Source organism: Pongo pygmaeus, chromosome 16 (assembly GCF_028885625.2).
Source record: "Pongo pygmaeus isolate AG05252 chromosome 16, NHGRI_mPonPyg2-v2.0_pri, whole genome shotgun sequence".
NCBI classification, from domain to species: domain Eukaryota; kingdom Metazoa; phylum Chordata; class Mammalia; order Primates; family Hominidae; genus Pongo; species Pongo pygmaeus.
In genome coordinates, this window is record NC_072389.2 from 83,332,273 (window position 1) to 83,358,041 (window position 25,769).

At 57.8% G+C, this 25,769-nt stretch overlaps 1 protein-coding gene across 9 annotated transcripts in view; it reads right to left on the bottom strand.

Moving 5' to 3' along the window:
- Positions 1-1,258: 1,258 nt before the first annotated feature.
- LINGO1 (leucine rich repeat and Ig domain containing 1) overlaps positions 1,259-25,769 on the bottom strand; it is a 208,870-nt gene continuing 184,359 nt past the window's right edge. For 8 of the 9 annotated variants that reach the window (XM_054451644.2, XM_054451638.2, XM_054451639.2 and 5 more), the window contains one exon: positions 1,259-4,132. In XM_054451644.2, the coding sequence (XP_054307619.1) occupies positions 2,276-4,120 (1,845 nt within the window). In that variant the 5' untranslated portion in view covers positions 4,121-4,132 and the 3' untranslated portion in view covers positions 1,259-2,275. Of the gene's footprint in view, positions 4,133-20,728; positions 21,342-25,769 lie in introns of those variants that run through there. The other variant, XM_054451637.2, reaches the window with a different exon arrangement.

The following is a 25,769-nucleotide window of genomic DNA, read 5'->3' on the forward strand; positions in this document are numbered from 1 at the left end:
GCTATGGCTACCAACTGCTTCAGCTGGAACCAGGAGGCAAGCAGCCTCTCAGAGATGCCTTTAGATTGAGTGAATGAATAAGTGATTGAGTGCCAACTCCATACAAGACTCTGCCCACCATGCCATCCCACCAGAGGCGTGGTTTAGAAGGTGCTAGGCACGTAGCTGTGCCAGTGTGGGTGGGGGCGTGGGCCCTGGGAAGAACCCTGGTGGGAGGAGCTGCATCCCGGAAGTCTCCTGCTGTGAGTGCTGACTTCCCTATTGCTCCCCCTCCACGTTCAGCTGGATCTGTGCCCATTGATTCTTGCATCGCTGGAGTTCTCCCCTAGCCTGGAGAATGAGTAACAGGATCGCCCTGGGTCCACTATGGGGCTGGACCCAAGGAGTTCCCAAGGAAAGAGGGAACCTGGAAAGGAGAAACCAGGCCTCCCTGACCCTGAAGCCCCTCCTTCCTGACAGAGATTGGGGGTGGTCTGCTGGCTGACCTACTGGCCCAGCTTTTTGGGTCAAGGTCCATGGCCAATGGGAAACTTAAAAGGTGACTGCCTGGCTCTTCACACGGTGTTGTCAGGGGCATCCCTCTCCAGGGTCAAGTTTGGAGCTGCTGGGTTTGGTTTGAACGGGCAGGGCTGGAAGCAACGGGTGGGGGGCTGTTTTCTGAGCCTCCAGGTCTGCTCACGTGCAGGTGGATCCCAGCCCCCAAACCCAGAAGCCCTAACAGCCCAGGACAGTCTCAGAGCATGGCCTGGTGGAAGATGGGACCAGACTGGGCCTGGGAAGCCTCAAGGGCAGCCCCAGAACTGCTTCTCCCAGTCTCCACAGCCTGGGCACTCTACATGGGAAATGGCATACAGTAGGTGCTTGATAAATGCTGTGCAAAGAAGGCTTGGGGAGATCTGGTGCTCCCAATCCTTGCATCAGCCTAGGCCAATGCTGTAGGGGGCCTCCGGCTACTGGGTAGCCAAGCCTTGAGCCCTGTAGAGCTGTTACCATCAGGCCTGGCAGTCAGACCCACCACCAGACCAGAGGTGAGGGACTCTCTATGCCCACAGCCTCAGGACCCCCTTGAGGTCTAGAGCCCCCCTCTCCAGCCAGTGCTGCCGGCCACAGCCCCAGCCGCTGTCCTAGGAGGAGCCTCTGGAAGTCCCTGGAGCACCACTCCCCCCGACACCCCCCAGCCCTACCCCCATGGAGTGCCCCTCGGCAGCCCCATCCCCCACAGTGAGATAATAATGACCATAATGAGAACAGTCACCCACACGTGTGCACAGCGCTTTACAGGTTACAAAGTGTTTCACATACATCATCTCATCAATTCCTCACAACAGCCCTGTGAGGTAGGCAGGGCAGGGGGTAATGTTCCCATTTGTACAGATGTGGAGACGGAGGCCCAGAGAGGCCAGTGACCTGCTTGAGGCCACACAGCAAGTGAGCAGCAGAGCTGGGACCAGAGGCTGGGGTGGGCCCCACCTCCAGCCCCTGGCTCTCTCCACTGACTGTGCTGTCCCCCAGGAGGACCCCAGCCCCTGTCCAGAGTCTCAGCCACACCCGAGCCAGGCTCCCACCCCTTGCAGTAGTGCCGCCTGGCAGCCCAGCAGACAGGCTCCCACCCCCATCGGCAGACCTGTCCCCTCCACCTGCTCCCTGCAAAAAGCCAGCCCGGAGCTGGGCCCAGGCCTGCCCCCTAGCCTGCTCCTGATGGCGCCTGGGGCGGGGTGGGCAGGTGGGTGGGGCTGGAACCTCCTTTCCTGTTTTCCTGAGTGATCCCTCCCCACTGGGGAAGAGAAGAGAAAGGAGGAAGAAGAGGAGGAGGAGGAAGAGAAAAACAAGAAACTGAGTTGGAAGAGGGCCCTGGAGCAATCAGGACGTCAAAAGTTTGCATTCCGACTAGCTATAGGAAATAGTTTTTTTCTCTTTTTATTATTTCAAGTTTTCATAAAAATCCATAATTATTGAAACCCAAGTTACAGAGAAAGTTCGTAACTTTTTTATTGAATTATTGACTCTGCCGCGTGTCGGTTCGTCGGCTTTCAACTCCAGTCTGTCAATGCCCCTGTGTAGGTGGGGTCCCCAGGCCTGGGCTTCTGAGGTCCTGGTAGAAGGAGGGCAGGTGGTGAGGGCTGGCGGGGGGCAGCAGGGGACAGAGGCGGGAGAGAGAAAGAGAACGTGTGTAGAAGGGTAGGGAGGAGGTGGGAAGGACTGGAGAGTGAGCAGGTGGCGGCCAGGCCCCTTCCCCTGCCCGGCCGCCCGGGGGTCCCTGCCCCCCGCCCCGGCCTCATATCATCTTCATGTTGAACTTGCGGGGCGCGTCGGCGGAGCTGATGCCTGCGTCCGACTTTCGGGGCACATACTCGATCTCGATGTTGTGCTTCGTGTTGCCCTTGCCCCGGCTCCAGAGAAACAGCAGCACCAGGCAGAAGAGGACGACGCCCAGGAAAGAGATGAAGCCCATGGTGGTGGCGATGATGAGGGTCTTGATGTCGAAGGGGAAAGGCACAGTGGCGCGGGTGCTGTTGGCCTCTCCCTCGCCCGGCTGGTTGGAGATGAAGGCGAAGGTCTTGTTGGGCTGATGGGGCCAGTCGGGCGAGTAGCTGCGCACATGCAGGTGGGCGGGCATGGAGTCGTTGCCGCCCGCGTTGGCCGCGATGCACAGGTACGTGCCGTTGTCCTGTACCTGGGCGTAGCGCACCTCCAGCGTGCCATCAGGGAAGACTGTGAGCCGCCCATTGCTCTTGGCTGAGACCAGGTGCTTTCGGGGTGAGAGCCAGAGGATGGCAGGCGGCGGGTCACCATCGGCCCGGCACACAAACTGCACCGTGTGGCCCTCGTCCACAAACACCTGCTGGGCCTTGCGGTCCCGGATGCGGGCGCGGCGGCAGGTGAAGTAGTTGGGCAGTAGCACATCAGGGAAGTCCTTGAACTCCTTGCCCTGGACGAACTCGGGCGTGGCGCACGTGGGCTGCTGCCGGTTGAAGTTGAGCCGCCAGCGGCGCCGGAACACCCACAGGAGCCGACAGTCGCAGGCCAGCGGGTTGGAGTCCAGGATGAGTGTCTCCAGGTTGCCCACCGAGTGGAAGACCGATTCCTCCAGCGTAGTCAGCTGGTTGCCAGAGACATTGAGCACGCGCAGGTAGTTGAGGCCGCGGAAGGCATAGGGCTCCACCACGGCCAGCTGCCCGCCCACCAGCTGGATCTCCTGCAGCCGGAGCAGCTCATGCAACATGGAGCCCTCAATGGTGCTGATGGGGTTGTAGGAGAGGTTGAGGAAGCGGAGATAGACTAGGTGGCGGACGGCCAGGTAGGGCACAGCGGTCAGATTGCAGTGTGTGATGGACAGGGACGTCAGGTTGAGGCCGTAGAGGCAGTTAGGTGTCATGGTGTCCAAGTAGGGCCAGTGGGAGATCTCCAAGACCTTGAGTCGGTACAGCCTCTTGAAGGAGTAGTCCCGGATGGCATTGATGTTGAGGTGCCGGAGCCGCAGGACGATGAGGCCGTGCAGGTGGGACAGCGCCTCGGTGGGGATGGAGGTCAGGTTGCATTTCTCCAGCGTCAGCTGCTCCAGGCTGTTGAGGCCGCTGAAGGCGCGGTGGGAGATGTAGACGAGGTCATTGTCGCCAACCTCCAGTGACTTGAGGTTGTACAGGTCCTGGAACATGTAGTCCAGCAGGATAACGATCTTGTTCTCGCTGATGTCCAGCTTGGTCAGGTTGCTGAGGCCAGTGAAGACGCCTAGCGGGATGAGCTTCAGGCGGTTGCTGCGGAGACCCAGCGTCCGGAGGTTGAAGAGGTTGTTGAAGGCGCCGGGCTCCACGGCGCTCACGATGTTCTCGTTGAGCTCCAGCTCCTCCAGGTGCGGGAAGCTGGCGAACTCGTCCTGGTTGAGCGTTTTGATGCGGTTCTTGCCTAGGTCCAGCAGGCGTGTCTCGGTGGGGATGCCCTCGGGGACTGCCACAAAACGCTTGCGGTGGCACAGCACAGCACGGTCCTGGGCGGAGCACTCGCAGCGGGGAGGGCAGCCCGTGGCCGAGCCTGACAGCACCGAGCCCAGCACCAGCAGGAGGATGGGCTGCCAGCAGGCCAGGAGGGGGCTGGGCATGCTCCTCACGCCCCCCGCCAGCATCCTCTCGCTCACCTGCAACCGGGAGCAAGCACAGGACAGAGGTGGCAGTTAGGGGGCTGTGTGTGTCTGGACCCCACCCCAAGCCACCTGGGCCCCTCCTGCCCTGTCACGATGACCCTGATGCAGATAGAGAGGCAGGATCCAGATGCCCAGGCCAGAGGGCCTCTGGCCTCCTCATGCTGCCCCCTCCTTGCCTCTTACCCTGCCTGGAGTCTTCCCAAAGGACCCTCCCAGCATCCTTGGAATGGAGGGGCTCAGGGAAGGGGTGGGTCACCTCAGACAGCCTGGCATTGGCGCCACCTCCTTTACATTTCACAGGCAGTTGACTCCAGGCACACACCCTGCCCTGAATCACAGCTCCCCTGGTGCTCATCAGGGATAAAACCAGACCTGCTGAGCCGCCCTTGGGCTCACAGTGGGGATCAAAGGGGCTCAAGGGCTGAGGCCTCTAGGAACAGCCCCCAAGAAGCCGGAGGGGAGCAGCCAGGAGTGTGGCTACCCCTAGCCTGCATGGCCAGGGCTTCTGAGGCTGCTGGGAGCCCCACTCGCTTAGCCCTGAGCCCTGAGCCTCCCCAGGCGCAGACGCCATGCCCCCTCCCCATCAGCTCTGTGGCTGGGTCTGCAGTAAACCAATGGCACCTGACACTGTTCACAGGTCTGTCACTCATGGGGTTCCTGGATTGCTGGGGGACACCCTCATCTAGAAGGCCCAGCCCTGAAGCTGCCCTCCCTCCTCCCCCTGCATCTGCAAATACAAATCCAGCCTGGACTTCTGGCGGGATCTGTGACTCTCCACTTCCTCTGGGTCCCATCGGTGACCCAGCTCAGGCTCCTGAGCCCAGGGCCCGGAGAATGTCTTTTCCTGCCTCCTGGTCTTGACTCCTACAGTTCTTTCCTCTGGCAATGCCCTTTCCCTGGCTGTTGAAATTCCATCCACAAGGCCTAACTGAAGTCCGCTGCTCTAAGAAGTGTTTTCTGTTACCCAATAAGAAGTGAAGTGTGCTCCCCTTAAAAAGACCCTCCAGCCTTCACCTGTCTGTCTCTCAGGGCTCCCATCACCTTCTTCCTAGTACCAGAGTTCTGCACAGCCGTTAGTCTGAGGAAGGTGCCATCAGATTCCCACAGGCCAGGACAGCCAGGCAACCCTGGAGGAGTCTGCCCCAACTACAGCACCAAGGCTTGTTCAAGCTGGGCCCTGAAGCCATGCAGGGCTTGGGAGGTGGTGACATGAGAAACCGTGACAGGAGCGGGGTCCAGCTTGCATATAGGCTGCAGGTGGAGTGAGCAAGGGGTATGTGGGAGCCTCTGTGACCCTCTCCCACCCCCTGTTCAGAGACCACTTGTCCCCACTTCTGCCCCGAACTGCCTCCCATCTCCTCCTTCCCTCTTCTCTCTCCATCCACCCCCATGAGAAACTGGCCTGGCAAACAGGGTGAGTAGGGGGGTGAGGGGAGGGTAGGTCAGACCCTAGGAGCTGCTCCAGGGATGGATCAGATGGCCTCTGGGAGCCAAGCTGCAGTCATCTAGCTGCTGGTGGGGTAAAGACCCATCCCTGTTCCTCTACTGCAGCCTCCAGTGCCCCTGGGGCTTTGCTGCTGTGTCCACACCCTGTACTCATGGCCCGGAGGGGGCTCAGTGCAGGAGGGGGAAGCCCAGACTGGATGTCCCACCTCTCCGCCCTAGCTCAGGCCCTTCTCCCACCCCTCCCCACACCTCACACAGCCCCTGCTTTCATGGCCACAGGCCATCCATCCTTGTCATCCATGCATCAGCCATTAAGGCAACTGAGGCTCAGAGAGGCTGTGGCTGTCCAAGGACACCCAGCCAGTAGAGGGAGCAATTCTGGGATGGGAGCTCTGGTCTGTCCACAAAAGCACACACTTGCAAATGCTCCACCAGTCTCCCAGGACTGACGGGAGCTTTGTGGTTGTTGATTGACTAAGTCACTGATTAAGCAGAGAGGATTCAGGGTGTCACTGACATGTTATGGAATCTGCAAGGGTTTTGTTATCCCCAAGGGCTTTGTCCACCCTGACCCTCCCTTCAGCCCCTCTCATCCTCTCTCCAGGCTCTTCTGCAGTTCAGCTTCTCCCCACCCCACCCCCACCAGGCTATTTTCCACAGTCACACACGCTCCAGTGACCCACCAGAAAAGCAAACATCCTGACAGGCGATCAATAAGTAATTGGGCTGGCAGTCGGGGCTGGCGCAGGTGTGAGGCTGGGGACCTCAATAGGTAAATAGGACTTTTAGCATCCAGCTCGGGGCCGGGCTGGCGGGTGGCGGGAGCTGCTGGAGAGAAGGCTGGGGAATGAGGGGGGCTAGTGAGGACATGGGTCACCCCGAGGTGCTGGTAAGCCCCTCTTATACAGACACGAATCTGACACACAGGAAACTTGCACCACCTGGCCTCAACCTGCCCACCCACCTCTTTTCCCACCAGTCCCTGAGCAAAGCCACCTGGGCCTCCCGACTTCGTCCTGCACACTCCTACCTCTAAGCCATCTTCTTCTGGAGAACTGTCCCAGACTCCTGCCCCAGCAGCCTTTGTAATCTTCTACCCCAAAGGCCGCCTCCTCCAGGAGGCCATCCTTGACCTACTCAGTCAGATATCACCTCTTGTCCCCAACGTTGTTATTCTTATAGTAGTGATTTTATGAAATTGGTATATAGCACACCTCATTCCCAAAGTGATTTGAACCAACTGACAGAAAAATTGTGCTACAAGATGATAAGAAGATAAAAGCTAAAAAAGGGAAGACATTCAGGAAAGAACGCCACCAAGACCTGCCTAATGACGAAAGGTGAGAGCTTCCTAGTGACCTTGAGCAAAGAGGGAAATATGCTCCAAAGCCTCAGCATTTGGCATCTCTCCTGTATGTATGTTTAATCCTGGTTCAGTCAGGGGTGTGTGTGTCTCACCTGCTAGAGAGTGAGGTACCCAAGGGCAGAGAGCATGTCTGTAGCTCAGAGTAAAGTGTGACACAGAACAGACTCCCGTGAATGTTCTTTGAAAGGAAACATGTGCATGAGTGTTTTTGCAGGGGTGGAAGCCCTGCAGATGGGACTAACCCTACATCAGGCCCGCTGAGCAATGAGAGACCTGAGGAATTGAATTATGCTGGAAGCCGGGCACGGTGGCGCTGCAATCCCACTGTTATCCCATTGTAATCCCAGCTACTCACGAGGTTGAGGCAGGAGGATCACCTGAAGCCAGGAGCTCAAGACCAGGCTGGGCAACATAGTGAGATGCCCATCTCCCACAGAAATTTAAAAATTAGCCAGGCATGGTGGGGTGCACCTATAGTCCCAACTACTCAGGGAGACTGAAGTGGGAGAATCCCTTGAGCCCAGGAGTTTGAGGCTACAGTGAACTGTGATTGCGCCACTGCATTCCAGCCTGGGCAACAGAGCAAGACTCTCCATCTGTAAAAACAATACATAAATAAAATAAAATAAAATAAAAAAGAAATACATTGATAGAAAAGCTGGTCAGCCTTGCCCTGTTCAGCTGCCACCCCCAGGCCTGGCATTTGGTCCCACAGAGCCATGGGCCATGCTCCGTGGGAGCAGGACAGCTCTGGGAGGGTACGGGGTCTGAGATGCCTCATCTCATGCCTCGTACATGCGGCTGCCCTAACGGTGGGGAAGCTGAAGGTTGAGAGAGGCTGGGATGCCTGCCCAAGCTGGCACAGCAAGGGCACAGTCTCTGCTGGGCCTAGTCTCCTGGTCTCCCACCCCCATGGGGTCCCTGTCATCTAGGGATGCTGGCAGAGTCACGTCTGAGGGGTCACCCAAACTGCTGAGTGGGCAATGTGCCGCTCCTGCCATCCTGGCACTGTTCATTCTGCTGGCTACTCCTGCAACTGTCAAGAAAAGGTATTTTATGCATTTTAATCAGTGTTTTATTTTGGATCCTTGCCCCCTGAAGGGCTTCCTACAAGGGTAAGAGTTTAAAAATTGAACCAATAAATACAAAGGAAATAAAACATCAAAGACAGGTAGGTGGGCAGGCAGCAGAGAGCTGTGCCTGGGGCATCACACACAGAACCTAAAGCATCCAGAGTCCTTCCCAGGCTCAGGCAGTGGGGGACCCTGAGCCATCAGACCAGCACTGCAGAGGGCAGGCCCTAGGCTCTGTGCTGCCCCCACAGTGGGAGGGACAGGCTGCTGGCCACCGGCCATACCCTCCTTCATGTCCCGGGGCAGATACAGCCTGGTTCAGGCAATGCTCCCTGACACATGCAGTTCTCTGTGGCCAGCCTGCTGTGTGACCTCAGAAATGCCTGCCCTCTCTGGCCTGCACAGTAAGGGCTCCATTTCAGTGTCCCTGAGGGTGCTGCCACCAGAAACTAGCCTTTTTCCAGCTGGAAGGTCGACATCCTCAAACCTTGCTGAAGGGTAAAGGGGAATGGGAGGCTCAGGCCCAAAATTGCAGTTTCACTGGGGCTGGAAAAATCTCTCTGTGGGAGGGGGGCTCAGGATGGTGGGCTCCCTTCCTTGGGGCATCACATTCAGGGTGTGCCCCCAGGGTCTCAGGATGAAGGAGGGTAATTAGGGGAGATGGAAGGGGCCTGGGATCACCCATGGACACGTTCAGAGAACACTGAGAGGGCTCAGGAATCACTCTGTGCCATAGGCAGCATCTGGAGGCCCATGGGGGCAGGGACGTGACTCCCCCACAGCATCCTCTACAGGCTCATCCACCAGACACCTTCTTTAGAAAAGGGGAGGGACTAACACGTGGACAGCCCCTACTATGGGCCAGGTTTGGGGCCTTTTTTTTTTTCTTTTAGATGGAGTCTCACTGTGTTGCCCAGGCTGGAGTGCAGTGGCGAGATCTTGGCTCACTGTGACCTCCACCTCCCAGGTTCAAGTGATTCTCTGGCCTCAGCCTCCCAAATAGCTGCGATTACAGGTGTCCACCACCACGCCAGGCTAATGTTTGTATTTTTACTAGAGACAGGGTTTCACCATGTTGGCCAGGCTGGTCTTGAACTCCTGACCTCAAGTGATCCACCCACCTCAGCCTCCCAAAGTGCTGGGATCACAGGCATGAGCCACTGTGCCCAGCTGAGGTTTGGGGCTTTATACCCATTGTCTCAGAAATGCTTTCAAAAGAGATCTTTCTTACCCATTTTACAGATGAGAAAAACAGAGGCTCTGAAAGGGAATTTGCTTGCCCTGGGCCTGGGTCACAAAGCTAGAGGGTGGCAGAGCTCTGTGTCTCCTAGTTGGGCTGCCTGCTCTAAGAGCTGCCTGGTGTGACGCAGGGCTTAGACTCTGCAGGCCAGGCCAGGGGAGGGGCTGTCCTGTCAGGGTGGTGCTAGGGTGAGGCCCCAGGGCTGAGGGAAGGCCCTAGTCCTCAGAGAGCTACACCCGGGCATCTGCCCCCAAACCCGACAAAAGCCTTTCCCCAACTTCCAGAAAATGGTGTGTTACACGCGCCACGTGTGCTCAGTGTTTTTCCACCACACTCCTTTCCTGTGCCTGCGGCTACTGCCTGGACCTGAATCTCACCTAATGTGCGGCTGGCTGAAGCACAGGATGGCAAGTTTAGTTATTCTAGGTTTATGGTATCAGTATTTCATGGTGCTCCCACTCAGCGTTCCTCAGGGACCACAGGGACCCCCTGCACACACAGGCATGCGATCTGGCATGGAGGCGTTTGCCCCACGAAGGCTGGGTGGGGCCCAGGGTCCTCTGGGTGCTCAGCCTGGCTGTGTGGCCAGGGCAGTTCTTCACGGGGAAACGAGGTGGGTGTGCACGGTCCTCGTCTTGCCTTGATGCCCGCCGTGCCCATGACTGAGTGGGCAGCAGGAGGGATGGAGCGAGGAGGATGGCAGGCCTGGGAAGGGGGCTAGAGCACTTCAGAAAGTCTGCCCAGGGCTCTGCCCAGATCCACTGCCAAGAAATGATGAGGAGAGCAGGAGAGGGAAAGAGACAGAAACCAAGAGACACCTGGGAGATGTGGTGGGTGAGGCTGCAGAGGAGAGGGAGAGGCAGAGAAAGCAGAGTGGGGGGAGGGGAGAAAGATGGGGACACAGGCTGGGGGCAAGGAAGGGAGAGACAGAGGCCAGAGCTTGTCCTGCAGGCACAACCACTTTCCCAGCCCCCACCACCTGTGCATATCAGCCTGGGGCCTGTTAACACAGCCCCGTCCTCGCCACTCCACCAGGTGAGTCTGAGCCCTTCCATATCCAGCTGGGGAGGGAGACTCAGAAAGGTGAGGGGACTCACGCCGGATCACCAAGGAAGAGAAGCAAGGCCCAGCCTGGGCTCCTTGTGACTTGTCCTCTCCCCAAGTCCCTGCCTGCCTGAGGTCCCTTCTTTGCTTCAGCTTCAGTATGCGGGATCCGTTTCAGGAAATGATAAAGCGTGTTAGTGGGAACTGCGCCTGCTCAGAGATGACTGGGGTCAAGTGGCCAGGAATGGGGGCGCAGTGGGGCCCATCTAGAGAGGACTGTGACGGTCACCCCGGCCCGGGTTTTTCCTTCTGTCGCAGCGGCCAACCATCCATTCCCCATGCCTAGAGGCCTCCTACCCGGCCTTCAGAAGCAGCTCAGGGTTTCTCCCCCGGTGGTTCTCCTCTAGCCTGGGAAGAAGCGACAGCCTCTGGAGGGTCCCCTCTGGATCTCCGGCCATGCTCTGCCCGCATTGCTGCTGGGCTTCTCCCAGCTCCGTCGGCACTTCTGCGGCCTCCTCTCCTGTGGCCCCCAGACTGACAGCCTCTGAAGTGGGACCGGGCCTGATACAGCTCCACACTCCCAGGCCCTGCCTGCAGACGTGCCCACCTCAAAGGAGCAGAGAGAGCCCACCAGGCAACTGCTGCGAGGGGCAGGACTCACACTCTGCTCTCCAACTCCCAACCTAGCTCTTAATGAAGGAAGGCTTTGTGGTGAGGGGGAGGTGCTGTGTGAGCTCAGGCTGAAATACAAACATTTCCCACAGGCCGAGGAAGTGGCAGGGGGAGGGCATTTCCACAAAGGGAACAGTGAGAGCAAAGGTGTGCAGGGGGGAAGGGACTTACTTGTAGCCTGGTCAACTTGAGAGCATCCTGGGACTCCTAATGGCTTCTCTCTTAGCCCAAATCCTGACCCCGGTCTCTGGACTCCTTTTAAAGATGCTCCATTCTGGCTTTCCAGGGCTAATCCCCGCTGAGGTGTGAATGGCTGATAATGGCATAAGGTAGGAGCTGCTAATGGGCGAAATAATTCCGTCGTTGGCCAGTCTAATCTGGGGAGCTGCCTCCTGGCCCATGGGGAGGTGGTGAGGCAACCCTGAGAGTTGCAGTCCTGTGCCTAGGATGAGCTCCTGCAGGAGAAAGCCTGGTGGACTGCGCGGCTCCACCAGCCGGGGCCAGGCAGCCAGTGTCCACCGTCTCCCTGGGGGCTGGTCCGCCCCGCCCCCACCTGCCTCCCCTTTCCCCTCCTCCTCCTCAGACACCCATGGGGACAGAAAAACCAACCTAGAAGAAAACTGAGGTCATGTCCTTTGTCGTGTATAATTCTTTATTTTCCTCTTGCTCTCGGTTCTGGCAAAAGGTTGTTGGGCCCCCGGTGTGTGTGTGTGTGTGTGTGTGTGTGTGTGTGTGTGTGTGTGTGTGTGTGTGTGTGTGTGTGTGTGTGTGTGTGTGTGTGTGTGTGGCCTCTATGAGTGTGGACTCTGTGTGAGTGGCCTCTGTGTATGTCTGTGTGTGAGTGGCGTGTGTGTGTGGCCTGTGTGTGTTTGGCATGTGTGTGGTCTCTGTGTGGTGTGTGAGCAGTCTGTGTGTGTGTGGCCTGTGTGTGTGTGATGTGTGTGAGTGGCCTCTGTGTGTGTGGTGTGAGTGGTCACTGTGTGAGTGTGTGTGTGGTATGTGTGAGTGGCCTCTGTGTGAGTGTGGCCTCTGTGTGGTGTGTGTGTATGAGTGTGGTGTGTCTGTGTGAGTGGCCTGTGTGTGTGTGTGTGTGTGTGATGTGTGGCCTCTGTGTGTGTGATGTGTGGCCTCTGTGTGTGTGGTGTGTGTCTGTGAGTGTGGTGTGTCTGTGTGAGTGGCCTCTGTGTGTGTGTGTGTGAGATGTGTGGCCTCTGTGTGTGTGTGTGTGTGTGTATATGTATGGTGTGTGAGTGGCCTCTGTGTGTGGTGTGTGTGAGTGGCCTGTGTGTGTGTTTGGTGTGTCTCTGTGTGTGAGTCTGGTGTGTCTGAGTGGCGTGTGTGTGTGTGTGGTGTGTGTGTGTGAGTGGCCTGTGTGTGTATGTGTTTGGTGTGTCTCTGTGTGTGTGGTGTGTCTGTGTCTGTGTGTGAGTGTGGTATGTCTGTGTCTGTGTGTGAGTGTGGTATGTCTGTGTCTGTGTGTGAGTGGCCTGTGTGTGTGGTGTGTCTGTGTCTGTGTGTGAGTGTGGTATGTCTGTGTCTGTGTGTGAGTGGCCTGTGTGTGTGTGTGTGTGTGAGTGTGGTGTGTGTGTGAGTGGCCTGTGTGTGTGTGTTTGGTGTGTCTCTGTGTGTGTGTGTGGTGTACCTGTGTCTGTGTGTGAGTGGCCTCTATGTGTGTGTGCTGGCTGCCCCTCCTCCCCAACTCCCCGGCCCCCAGCCCCATCACTCAGGTGCGCTCTGGGAAGCTCCATCCTCTCCCACACGTGCTCACTGGCCTCAGTGCCTGCTGGAGGGTGCCGACTGGGCATGGTGTGATTGTCTGCCTGCTTGTCCTGGGTCACCCTAGGCAAGCACTTGGCTGCCCTGCACTGAAGGAAGGAATGCCCCTGTCCACCTCACCAAGGCACAGCCATCTTGAGAGCTGCCAGCCTTCCGGCCAGCTCACAGCCTCCCGGCCATTTGCGGGATAAATTATGAATTTTAATTGTCAGAGCATCTTAGTGTTTAAAGGCTTCTATATATAGGCTCTGCCCTCCAGGAGCAGCAAGCTTGGTGGAGAGGAGTGAGAGTCGGGCAGGGCTGACAGGAGGCCCATTCTGGATGAGCAAAATGGGCTCCAGCCAGTGCACCCTGCCCTGCTGTGTGATCTCGGGGGAGTCCTGGACCACTCTGGGCCCTTTCTGCCCCTTGCACAAGGTTGCTCAGTACCCCCACTTGGATGGGAGCTGTCCCAGAGCTGAGGTGGGGCAGGCAAGTGCCTATTCGGGGGGGTAACCTGAGAGGGGCCCAAGGACAACCCCAGTCCTGCACCCCAGTATCTCCCCTCTCATGTCTTGAGATGCCAACCCAGGCTCTCGGGGACAGGAAGATGCCCCTCAAGGCCCCCAGCGCCATCCCCTGCCCAGGCCAGTGGCCCCTTGGGACACGCTTGCCTCATCCCCACTCGTCCTCTCACACCTTCCTGGGGCCCCAAGGGGGACCCCTCTCTGCAGCCCCAGCCGTCAGGGCCTCTCTATTTGGGAACAGCTCAGGCCTGGAAACCAGCCAACCCCCGCCTGGGAGAGCTATAGGCCTTGTGCTTGGGGTGGGGGGTGTCACGGCCTCACAGATTGAGGCTGGCAGTGAGAGGCTGAGGGGTGTGGTGGAACTAGCCTGGGATTTGGGATTAGCCAGAGAGCTAAATAGAATGACGATGAGAATGATGATTGGTAAACCCCTCATAGGTGGCCTTTGGTGTGCCAGGCATTATTTCAAGCACTTTGCATATAAAAATTCATTTAATCTCACACCAACCCATTGAGGTAAGTGCTGCCATTATCCCCATTTTGCAGATGGAAAAAGCAGAAGCACAAAGAGGTTCCATAACTTGCTCGGGGTCAGTGTTAGCATGATTTGAACCCCAATGGTTTGGCTCCAGAGTCCACGCTCTTCATCACTTCCCTATAGTGTCTCTTTTTTTTTTTTTAAAGCTAACACTAACATAGCATTGGCTATGTGCCAGGTATGAACCTGTTTGATCTCCATAACCACCCTAAGAGGCTAGTATTATCCCCATTTTACTGATTAGAGAACCGAGGCGCCAAGAGGTGATGCACTTTGCCTTAAGTCCCACAGTGATGAGTGGCAGAGCTGGGACTGGGCCTGAGGCAGTCAGACTCTCAGCTGTCCTGCCCACTCCTGCATACTGCCTCCCTCTGATTCAGGTTCAGGGCCCTGCTGAGCTGTGTCATCTTGGGCAAGTGGCTTTACCTCTGGGGACCACAAATTCCTCAATCGGAAGTGGGGATGGCAGACTTCACACTGCCCTCACTGCTGGGGGTGGAGAGTTCAGGGAGAGGGAAAGGAAGGGACATTTATATCGAGCACACACATTAAGTGCTTTGCTGAACAACCCCACCAACCCTCACCATGTTACACACCCACTTCACTGATGAGGAAACTGAAGCTCTGAGCCATTAGTTCACCTGCCCGACGTCCTGAGCTTGTCTGGCTCCAAAGGCATAACACCCTTAGAGACCCTCACACAGATGAGGAAACTGAGGCCCAGGAGCATCAGGGACTTGTCCAAGGTCCCACAGCATCTCCGGGCTAGGGCCTAGGAAGGACCCCAGCATCCCAACCGCAGCCACCTTCTCTCCCCAACATCATACAAGGGTCACATGACCACCCCATGGCAGGGCTGGGTCAGGGACAGGTGAGAGTTTGGGTTATTTCTGCCTCAAAAGGGGAAAAGATTGAAAAATAACCCTCTAAAACATCACAAACCAAGGTCCAGTGAGTTCTGTATAACATGGACAGGCAGATTATAAATAAAACACTTGCCTCTTTCCTAGCCCTGGTAGTTCAAAGCCCTCTCTACTCAAATGAATCTTGGCCACGCCACTGCCAGAGCCCATTTTTCCAACCTGGTAAACTGAGCCCAGTATCCGGGAGGTGATGGAGCCTCCAGTCAGACACATACAGGAGGAATGTCCTGTTCAGGCACAATGGATGCCACTACCCGGCTGCCCGTTCATAAGAAGCCCAGACTTGGGGGAGGAACTGGCACCTTCGCAAATCTCTAAGGAGCATATCAAGGCAGAGGCTGCAAAGGTCTACTGCAGGCCCAGAGAGGGGAGCCAAGACCCATGGGTGGGCTCACAGGGAGGCCCGTTGAGCTCAGTGTGAGGAATCCGATGAGACATTAGATGGCTCAGGACAGAGGGTCTGCCTCGGTAGTAAGTGAACAGCCCATCATGGGAGGCATGCAAGCTGAGACCATGGATCAAGGCGACTGCAGGAGGCCTCCTCTGCTGGGATCTACACCTCAGTAGCCCCTCTCAGCTCTGAGATGCCCCCGTGTTGCATCCAAGTAAAGGGACTTGAGATGGCCAGTCCCCACCCCCCCAACCCCCCATCTGCAGCCCTGCACTGGGCTAGGCAGAAGAAGCATGCTGGCCAGGCCCCCACCCCCTTCCAGAGCCAAGAGCAGGTTGTCTGCAGAGGGAAGTAGAGGAGGTGGCAGAGAGAGATTAATTCCCCGAAACGGGAAAAAACAGAAAAACACACACACCACACACCCTAATAACATGTAATAAGAGGTTGGAGACGAGGAACAATGCCCTGGTAATGTCACCCTGGCGGCTATCAATTTGGGTGTCACATGAAATAGGCATAATTATTCCGCCAGCCCCGGTGCTCGTCTTTAACCAGCTCCAGGGGCCCAGGCCCAGGCGGAAAAGGCAGCGTGGAATCAATCGTTGGTGTACCAGGCTGACAGAGGGAGCTGCTCCAAATTAGCCTGCCAGCACCCAGCTTCTCAGACCCTCTGGGCTGGCAGGGATCTGGAGGGCCTCGTGGGTGGGGGCCCTGCAATGCCCAGGAGTCACCTTGCTCAGCCACCCCTCTTTCGATCCATGAGCAAGAGCAGTCAGAGAGGACTCCCCAAAGAAGTGAGAATGGAGGAGGAGCAAGCACACATTTGTTCCATCCGGGGTTCATTCCCTGGGTCACCAAACTCTTATTAAGCGCTCACCAATGCCAGGCCTCATGCCAGGTGCACAGGAGGGCTGTGCAGAAGGAGGGGATGCTAAAATAATGAAACACAGGCTCCTTCCAACTCTTAAGCTAGGACCACTCCTTCCCATCCTGGGGTAAACACAAAGCCTCTGGGGTTCCTGGAATTTGCTGTCCTTTGTTTGCACTAAACATGCAGGGACTTAAGCCCTTCTTGCTCCTCCTTCATCCCACTTGCTTGTGGAGTCCTCCCTGATTGCTCGTATCCATCCCAGACTTCAGGGATGGTAGAGACAGCATCCCCACAACAGGGGGAACGGGTGCCGATGGGATGACTGCTTAGTGAGCACCTAGTACACACTGGCTGCTGCCCGTCTCAACCCACATTTCATATACCAGAAACCTTGAATTCCAGAAATGCAGATCAAGGCTATCATGAAATGCCATCTTACATTCATTCAATCAGTGAAAATCAAGGCCCCTGACGATACTGAGTGTTGATCAGGATGGGGTGCAATGGGAACACTCGTCTCCTGCTGGGGTGACGCAAACTGGTCTAACCAATTTGGAAAACACTTTGGCAAATGTCCTAGTAAGAGTGAATGCGAACATGCCCTACAGGCCAGCAATTCTGCTCCTAGCTGTGTGCCCCAGACACACTGCATGTTGCCTCAGAGATGGGATGAGAAGGTTCCTGGCAGCATTGTTTGTAAGAGCAAAAAATGGAAATAACCTAAATGTCCATTGGTAGGAGAATGTTAATTACACTTTTATGATCACATGACAGAATATTATACATCAGTGAAAATGAGCTACATCTACTATTATTCACAACAATATAGATGAAGCTTAAATGTGATGAAGAAAAAAGGCAAATTCCAGAGGACTGCATATAGTTCATGCTCTTTTTATAAAGTTCAAAAGTAACTAAAACTGAACTACTTATATATGTTAAAATATATAATTGTAAAGAGGCAAGGGATTGTTAAATACATAATTTAGAGTAGTCACTGAAAAAGAGGCAACGGGATGGGGTGTGCAGGAGCACATGGGGAGATGTACATCATTACCGGATCGCTGGTGTTTAAGTTGGAGAGTAGGGTAACAGTGTTCATTATGGTATTATTACTAACTATCATTAATACGAAATGCCTCGATGAATAAATTAACAGGCTGGGCCTGGATTAGTGAGTAAGAGCCCCAGCCCAGAGGTCAGGAAGAAGGCATTCTAGACTGAACCGCAGGCTTGCAAGGTGGGGACTTACAGCAAGTCATTCGCCACCTCTCCGGCTCTGTTTTCTTGGGTATAAAATCAAACCTCTGCACCTACCACCTACAAGGATAAGATCATGAGCATATCACTGATGTAAACTATGAGTAGCTAGCACTTATTACAGGCTTACTGTGTACCAGGCACTGTTCTAAATGTTTTGCATATGTTAGCACACCTAATTGTCACGACCTCCCTTGAGGTGGATACTACTGTTACCCTCACTTTATGGATAAGGAGACAGGCCCAGAGAGATTAAGTAACTTGCCCAAAGTCACAGAACTAGGCAGCGGTGGAGCTGAGACTTGAACCCAGACTTTTGGCTCCGGGGTCCACACTCTTAACAACTCCACTATGAAATAACATTGAAGAAACTGAACACACACAAGTAGATTGTTGTCAGCACAGCTCTACTGAGCCCACAGCACCCAGGGATATTCATTCGTTCGCTTGTTCATTCGTTCGTTCGTTCATTCATTCATTCATTCTTCCACAACTAAACAAAGGTCAGCATCAAGAATGCCTTAAATGTATTGGGAAATGAACCTGCCTTCTCACACTCTTTCTACAAAGAACCTTCCCTGATTCTGGAGTCCCCTGCTCTCTGTGTCTCTGCAGTCTGCTACTTCCCTAGGACTCAGCCAGTCTCCCTCTCTTCCTAAAGCACCTCTGACAACCTCAACCCCCAGGGAGAAATCTCACCCTTCTCTGAGTGCCTGTGTGGGCTACTGAGTACCCTGTTTGTCTCTTCCCAACCCCTGCCTGGGGCATCTTTGACATCATCTAGCTCTGTGCATTCATGCACAGGTAGTCCTTGCCGCTAGCCAATAGCTACTCCCTTGTACCTCCAAGGGTCTGTCCCATCCCAGGGGCCAGGCAGGAGGGCAAAAGGAAGGGTACTAGGATTGCTCAGGGTGTTCAAGGCAGATCATGCTTAGCCCAGAGCCGAGCAGGCAGCTTGGCTAGGATGTGCAGAACAAATGCATGCGTGACTGGGCTGGTACAATATTCAGTGCAAACAAGTGTGGTTCTATGCTGTGGGTGACTGGAGAAGGAGGGGCAATGACTTAAAGCAGGCAGAGAGGCTTCTTGGAGGAGGGGGTCAGGAGAAGGAGAGGAAAGGACCTTTTGTGAGGGGATGCAGGGCCAAGCCAGGTGAGGATGGGGGGATACGTGGAAGAACTGGTGGAAACAGAACAGAAAGCCTCCAGAGACTAACCATGGAGGTGGGTGGGGCTGGAAGGCCACTTCCACAGAGTGCCACACACAGGACAGCTAGCCCAAGAGACTCCAGCCAGCAAGCTAAGGCCCTGACTCTGAAACCACCACATCTACTGCCCACCGCCCCCCACCTTTCCCTGGCTCCACTTCCTCTACCCTCCACCGGACACGCTGCCTCATGCGTGTCCATGGGACCCTGCATGAATGACTGCACTGCCTTATCTTCCAACAGGAATGCACCCCAACCCCAGTTGTGCTTCTCCAGATATCTGCGTCCGAAGGCGCCTGAAGAGCAGCACCACACGTGAGCCCTCACCGGCACCTGGGATCCCGTCTGGCCTCATGCAGAACAACCACCCACCTCCACAAGAGGTTGTTTTTTTGGGGGGTGGGGTGGGGGAGGTGTCCCTCTGGGAGTCTGCGTTTTAGAAAACAATACCCAATATAGGAAAAATGGATGCCCAGAGGGCAGAGGACGAAGATGAGCCCAGAAGAAAGAGGACTATCGCAAGGGGTAAGTCTCTTCACCTCCCTCCCAGTCACACAGGGCCCTTGGCTTTGAGCACATGCCCATCCCCCTAAAAGCTGGTTCCCACTCTTTAACTCCAGACCCTGGGGAACACTGCAGCTTTAACTACGCCCTACCCAGGGGCTCACACTTAAATTGTCAGGGGGTGGGGAGGGGGGCAGAGACAACAAGAACACCACAGGGCGCCTGTCCCTGCCTTCGCTAAGCCCCTTCCAGGAAGGGCAGCTGGGTGCTGCTGGGATCCCCGATGTGAGTCTGTGCCCTCTTTCAGCACGGTTCCAAGGAGTTATTGGTCTCTCCCCTGTGCCACCCTATACCCTCCTTCCCACCTCGGGCCACGGGTAGAAAGCAGGAAGGACAGGCATGCCGTCCCAGTAGACCTGCTGCTAGCGCCTTCCCAGAGGCGTGAGGATTTTGAGCTCCTTCCTGGCTTATACAAGGACAAAGGGTCTGGGAGCAGCTGGCCCTCTTCTCCTCACTGACACTCTTGGGCTGGATCTGGGGAAGCCCCAGGCTCTCTGCCGCCTGGTGTCCCGGCTCATTGCTCCCTGGGCATGGGAGGCACCAGTGCTGAAGCCGCTGGCATAATGACCAACAGGGTTGAGCCCAGAGCCGCGGGCCAGGCTGGGCTATGCGCCCTCTGGCTGCCCAAACCAAGCAGAGGACTAAGGGAGGGCTGGGTGAGCAGGAAGGGGCTGTCCAGATACCATAGCCCCCACCTCAGGGCCTCCTGCACTCCCACCCACTCAGGGCAGAGCTCTTCCCATCCTCTCAGGCCCCCTTCTGCCCCACCCCAAGCCCAAGGCCTCTGAGAACAAAGAGGAGGTGCAGGCACAGTCAGGCTGGACTGGGCTGGGCTGCGACCCCAGCAGGAACCGGGAGGGGGCTGCCCACTGGCCTGGCCCCACCCCTCCTCCTCAAAGTGGGATCCGCCCGGAGGGACACATCTCCTGGCATGCCTTGAGAGCAGAGAGCCCACAGCCCACCCCGAAAAGGGCGTGAGGGGGAGCAGGAGGCTCCTTCCTTACCTCCCTCTTCTCAGCTGGTTCCCACCTCCCACCCGCTCTGCCTTAGAATGAAAAGTGGGACAGGAGGAGGTGAGAAGCCCGGGCTGAACGCAGACAAAGGGGAGGCCCCTAAAGGGTTCCTGGGCGCTCCCAGTCCCCAGCTCCCTTCCTTCCACTCTCCCTACTCCCCATCTCCCTTTCACTGGGCAGGAGCTGGAAAGGGGCGATGCTTGTGTGTGGTGGGGAGCTGCCATCCAGGCTGGAGCTTGTGGAGAAACCCAGCCCCTGACCTGTGTCCACCAGCTAGGGAGTGTCTGGTGCTGGGGGGGGGGGGGCTGCCTGGGAGCACCTGGGGTCCACGAAGGGAGGTACCCACCCAGGGCTGAGCAGGGGGCTTACCCTCTAGAGTGACCAATACTCAGAATGGGAGGGGGGACAGGAAGGGGAGACTAGAGCAGGGCTGGGACACCCGTGGGGGCCCCTCCCCAGCTCCAGGCTCCCAGCTTACAAACCCGGAATTTGTTGGGGTTGGAGGTAGGGGAGGTGGGAAAGGAAGAATTTTTATTTCTGAGGCTTGAGGGGAAATCAGGCCTATGACCCCAAAGGAGGTCTGGGTGGCACCGAGGTGCCCTGCAACCCCAGGAGGGCGCAACCAGGGCTGACGGCGGCCCCCAGGGGCACTCGCCGCGGGGCTGCCCGCTCAGGGTTCGGCCGCGGCCGCCTGGCTCACCTGCATCTCGGACGCGCCTTCGGTCCGCTCGGCTCGGTCACCAATCGCATGTCTCTCCAGCCGGCCCGGCCAGGCCCCAGCACCCGCCCAGCCCCCTCCTCCGTCTCCTCCTCCTCCGACACCTCCGCCCGGCAGTCCGCGCGCCCTCGCGGGGCTGGCTGTCCGTCTGTCCGCCCCGCGCGGGCGGGAGCCGAGCCGGAGCCGGGGCCGGGGCTCGGGAGTGGGGAGGCGGGAGGCTGCGGCCCCAGCGGGCGGAGGGGCTGGCGCGCTCAGGACGCGCGACAGGGGCTCCGCGAGCCTGCTTCTGCCCCCTGGGGCGGCCCGGAGCCGCCGCCGCCGCCTCTGCCGCTGGGGCCGGGGTCGAGGCCGGGCGCGCTCCGCCGCGGGGCCGGGGCCGGCGGGCAGCGGCCGCGCATGCTGCTCGGCGCCCCGCGTCGGGAGAGGGGCCGGAGCGGCGCGGGTGGGGACTCCGCGCCCTCCGGGGCCGGGACCAGGACCCACCGCTGCCGCCGCCTGCGCTGTCGCCCGCCGCCCGCTCCGGCTCCCGCGCCGGCTCCCGCTCCGGCTCCCGCTCGGGCTCCGCACTCTGCAGCGGCGCGGGGAGGGAGCGCTAGCAGCGAGCCAGGCAGGGAGGAGGGATCGAGGGAGGAGGGAGCGAGCGAGCGGCGGGAGCCGGGCGGGGGAGGAGAAGGCGCGGCCGCAAAACCTGGTGATGGTGGTGGTGGGGTGGGGGGTGGTTCGTCTCCTTTCAGCGGAGGGGGCGGAGAGCGAGGGGCACCCCAGCCGCTGCCCTGCACGCTTAGGGCAGCGAAACAGGCAGGGGTGCGCAGGCGAGGGGCGCACCAGCCAGGCGCTCCAGCTCTGCACACGGCCGCGCCCCTCCGGGTCCGGGGCTTCGAGCGAGTCCCGGGCCAGCCGGGTCTCGGGGAGTCCGGCGTGCGGTCCTCCCTGGGTGTATGCGCGCACACCGTTGTGTGTGATTTTGCGTGGCCACATGCGTGTGCATGTGAGCGCGCGAGTGTGTTTACACGTGTTAACTGGGCTGTGGACGAACACACGCACGAGGACGGACAGGGCTCCCCACACGAACAGGGTTGTTTGGAAAGCGTCATGGGGAGGCCGACCGGGAGCCCCCATCCTGGCCCTGTCCCCTCCTCTCGAAAGTCCACGAGGCTAGAGGGCCCACATTCTAGCGCGGGAGGGCGAGGCAGGCAGAATGGGAAGCTCCAGGGGACGGCAAGGAAGCCGCGCTGGCCCGGCAGCTCTACCCAGGAGCAGGATCTCGCGTACCTCCCCGCGGCCGGGGTCCCCGCCCAGCCTGGCTTCCTGCCCAGCAGAGGGCGGCAGGCCTCTCTGGCCCGCTCCATCCGGAGGCCCTGCACCCAGCGGCCAGCAGAGGGCAGCGCAGAGCCTCCGTCTGGGCTTGACTGTTTCCTCCTCCCGGAATGGTCCCGGGGATCCTCGGCTGGGGCCACAACTTCAGATGGGCCCAAGGAATGGGACCTCTCCTCGGAGATCCAGATCCTCCTTGATCCTCAGATACAGAAAACTAGGCCAGCAGGGATGTCTTGACAAAGCCTGCAGAGTAGGTTACCACCCTCAGGACCTCACCTTTTCCCCTGTACTACCCCCCTCCATCTCCTTGAAGCCAGACGCCCTTTAACACCAAGCCAGTTTTATTAGAATAACCATCAATGCTGACACCACCCGGCACGGCCATCCCTTCTCCACTGCTGGGAACAACCCATTAGCACATGAATACTCCTAATAGCTTGAGTCCACAGGGGCAGCTGAGGCTGGGGGAGGGGATCTAGCCCAAAGCCTCTCGGATTCTGGGGCAGACCCTGGAATCCCACTTCCAGTGACACCCCCTCTCCCAGGAAGCCTGCGCAACATCATTGCAGAGATGCCTGGTTGCCACGGAGGGACCTCTCCCCACCCCCAACAGCACCTTGTTTCTCCGCTGTTCAGCCTCACACACAGCCCAAAGGCTTGCACAGACCTTCTGTGCCAGCTGCACCATTTCTGGGTACTTCTCAGTCTCTCTGGCACACTGTTGCTCTGGACAGTCCTGTCTGGAGCACTTTCTCCTGTCTCCTACGTCTATGCCCATCCTCAACCTAGGTCTAGCTAGAGCCCCCTCCTGGCATGTGTCCATGCTATGCTCTACTGTGAACTGTACGTTCACCCTCCAGCAACTCTGGGGGAGGCACTATTGTTCCCCTGTGACAGAGGCAGGGAAGCCCAGGCCCAGAGAGGTTCCAGGCTCTGCCCATGGTCACACAGCCAGCAAGCCACGGAAAGGGAACTGGACTCGTTTTCTACGGCTGAGTGGACCAGCAGGGGGCAGGCTCGGCAGAAGGACTTACAGGTGGGAGGTGAAGCAGGGAGGCCAGCACAGGAGTCCCCCTCCCTGCCAGAGCCCAGCGCAGGCGACTCCCCGGTCCCTCAACTCCGCGCTGCCTGGACCCCTCCCCAGACTCCCCAGCCCCCCTACCCCGGCTGTTTGTGAGCTACCCGTGCGCTCCCGCCCTCCCGCGCCGCCTCCTCCCACCAGCCCGACAGGAATAGACGCTCGCTGGCTCCTGCGTAAAGGCTCCGCCAGGCACCCGGCGGGCGCGCAGACCCGCTGGGGGGCGGGGGCGGGGGCGAGGGCTATTCCTGGTGCGGTGACTGACGCAGGCAAGGCGCGGCCACCACATCTCTCCGCCCCCGACTCACCTGCTCCCTGCCTCAGTGATCTCGGCGGAGAAATGGGGGAGAGCCCACTCATTCCACCCCGCCAACCCCCAGGTGCTACCGGAGGAAGCTGGGGTCCTGGGGTGGGGTATTTTGGTGCCCACAATGATCCCTCTGCGCCTCGGAGGCAGCAGGGATGACCACGGAGCTGTGTCTGGGAGGAAGGGCCCCTTGGCCTCGGTTCTCCGCTGTCAATGGCATCCAAGCCATTCCACCTTCCCTTTGTCTCCAAAAGACATGACCCCTCCCAGCTCTCCCTGTTTTATTCCAATGGAAACGATGGGGAGCTTTGGGGGAACAACTTGGAGGATAGGCCTTTTTGAGGGTCTAGTCTGGGCCTGGTGAGAGTACGGGTCCCTGACCTTGTCACTTAGAGACTCCAGGAAAAAGGGGTCTGTCACTGGGTCCCCACCCAGTCACCTCTGCATGAGCTGTGGAACAGGCATCTCTCTTCTCCTGTGGGGTGGGGTGGTTCCCAGCAGAGTCCTCTCAGGGTTCCCAGGGCCATGGAGAATGTGACACACCGGGATGGCCTAGTCCAAGTGTTCTCTGGCACAACCAGGGGATCGTGTCCAGGAGCTACAGCTGAAAAATGTTCCCCGCCACCCCAGGCCTTTGTGCCCGCTGGACCACCCTCGTGGCGTGCCTTTTCCCTGATTTCTACCTGTGCTTCAAAACCTAACCAAGACCCATCTCTTCTATTCCTGTCTCCTCTCCCCAGACGGAAATGACATTAGAGGCAAGGCCCAAATCTTTTCCCTCTATCCTCAGACTAGGTGCTCCCAAGAGCAGGTCTGAGACTGCGTGTCTCATAGGTGGGCACACAGCAGACCCTGGCTGCAGGCTGAGAACTCAGCAAGTCCCAATAAAGCAGGAACCAGTGGCTGGAAGGAGCCAGCCTGACTGCTCACTGCAAAGTGGAGAAGCTGGAATGGGTTTGCCGGGGAACACACGAGGAGGGGATAAGGCCCTCCACCATGCATTCAGCCCTTACTATAAGCCAGACTCAGCCACACTTCACATCTTCGTCTCTCTGCAAGATTGGCATTGCTGTTCCTACTGTACAGATGAGAAGACTGAGGCTCTGGGAGGGCTGGTGACTTGCTCAAGTTCACTCTGTGCACAAGTTAGAGCTGGGCTTTGAAGCTCTGTGTGTATCTGATGTTAGTCCTGCTCTCCTTTCACTCTGAGAGGCTGAGGAGGCAGGAGGTGGAGCTGGGGCGAGGACCAAGGGTCCCCCGGGCACAGAAAGGAGAGGGTGGCACACCCAGGCCTGCCTACATGCCTGCTCTATGCTGGTCCTATCCACTGGCATCCCAGCAGCTTGCAGGGTTTTACGATGATGATTATTTCTGAAGGCACTTGAAATTAATGACGGCTCTAAAATGGCTGGGACAGCAGAGTCATTGCTGAGACCTCTAATTAGCAAGAAAAACGGAGACCAGGAGCCTGGGAGGCAAGTGGGGGTTGGGTAGCTGGCATTGGGCATGGAGCAGGGCTGGGGGAGTGACGTGGAGCCAGCATCCAGCTGGGGGGCCCTGTGGAGCTGGGTGCTCAGGTGGACCCCGTGTTCTACTTTATGCCACAAGTTAACTTGTTAACTTGCTGTGTGACCTTGAGGGGGTCACAGCCACTCCCTGGGCCAAAGTTTCCCCAGCTATGCAATGAGAGGTTGCCCTGTGGAGGTCTCTAAGCTCAGGGCTCCTTGGACGACCCTGAGCCCTTAAAAGGCTGAAGTCCAGAAGCTGGGGCCATGTAGCCTCCAGAAGCTACCACAGAGACCCACAGCCCTCCATGATGGGGTTGCTGAGGCCGCTGTGTAATGAAGTACTAGGCTAGAGTGAAGTGGATCGAGAAGTGGCAGGAAATCCATAGGTCAGGCCCTGCGCTGGTGCACTGTGGAGGCCAGCCAGGGATGGAGGCACCTGAGGGGGCTAGCGGGACAGTCCCTTCTTGGAGGTGGTCCTGGAGATGTGGCCAGGTGTAGAGCCTTCCTGCCCCCTCCTGACCCCCTCCTCGAGTGTCAGAGGGGACTTGGGGACACCAGCTTCCCATGTAAGCATGTCACAAAGGGTCAGGCCTGAGTATCTTAAAGGAAAGTCCCTCATCCAGTGCTGCTCAAGTCTGGATCCTCCATATCCTGCATGGGGCAGCCAACATGGGGAAGGCACAGGGGCTCACCTGGAGGGGTTCTCTCCCCACAGTGGCTGGCCCAAGTTGGTATGGAGATATGCAGGTTCCCAGGGAACATCCATGGTGGGTGCAGGCTGAGGCCAAGACTCAAGGGCAAGGGTGTGGGAGG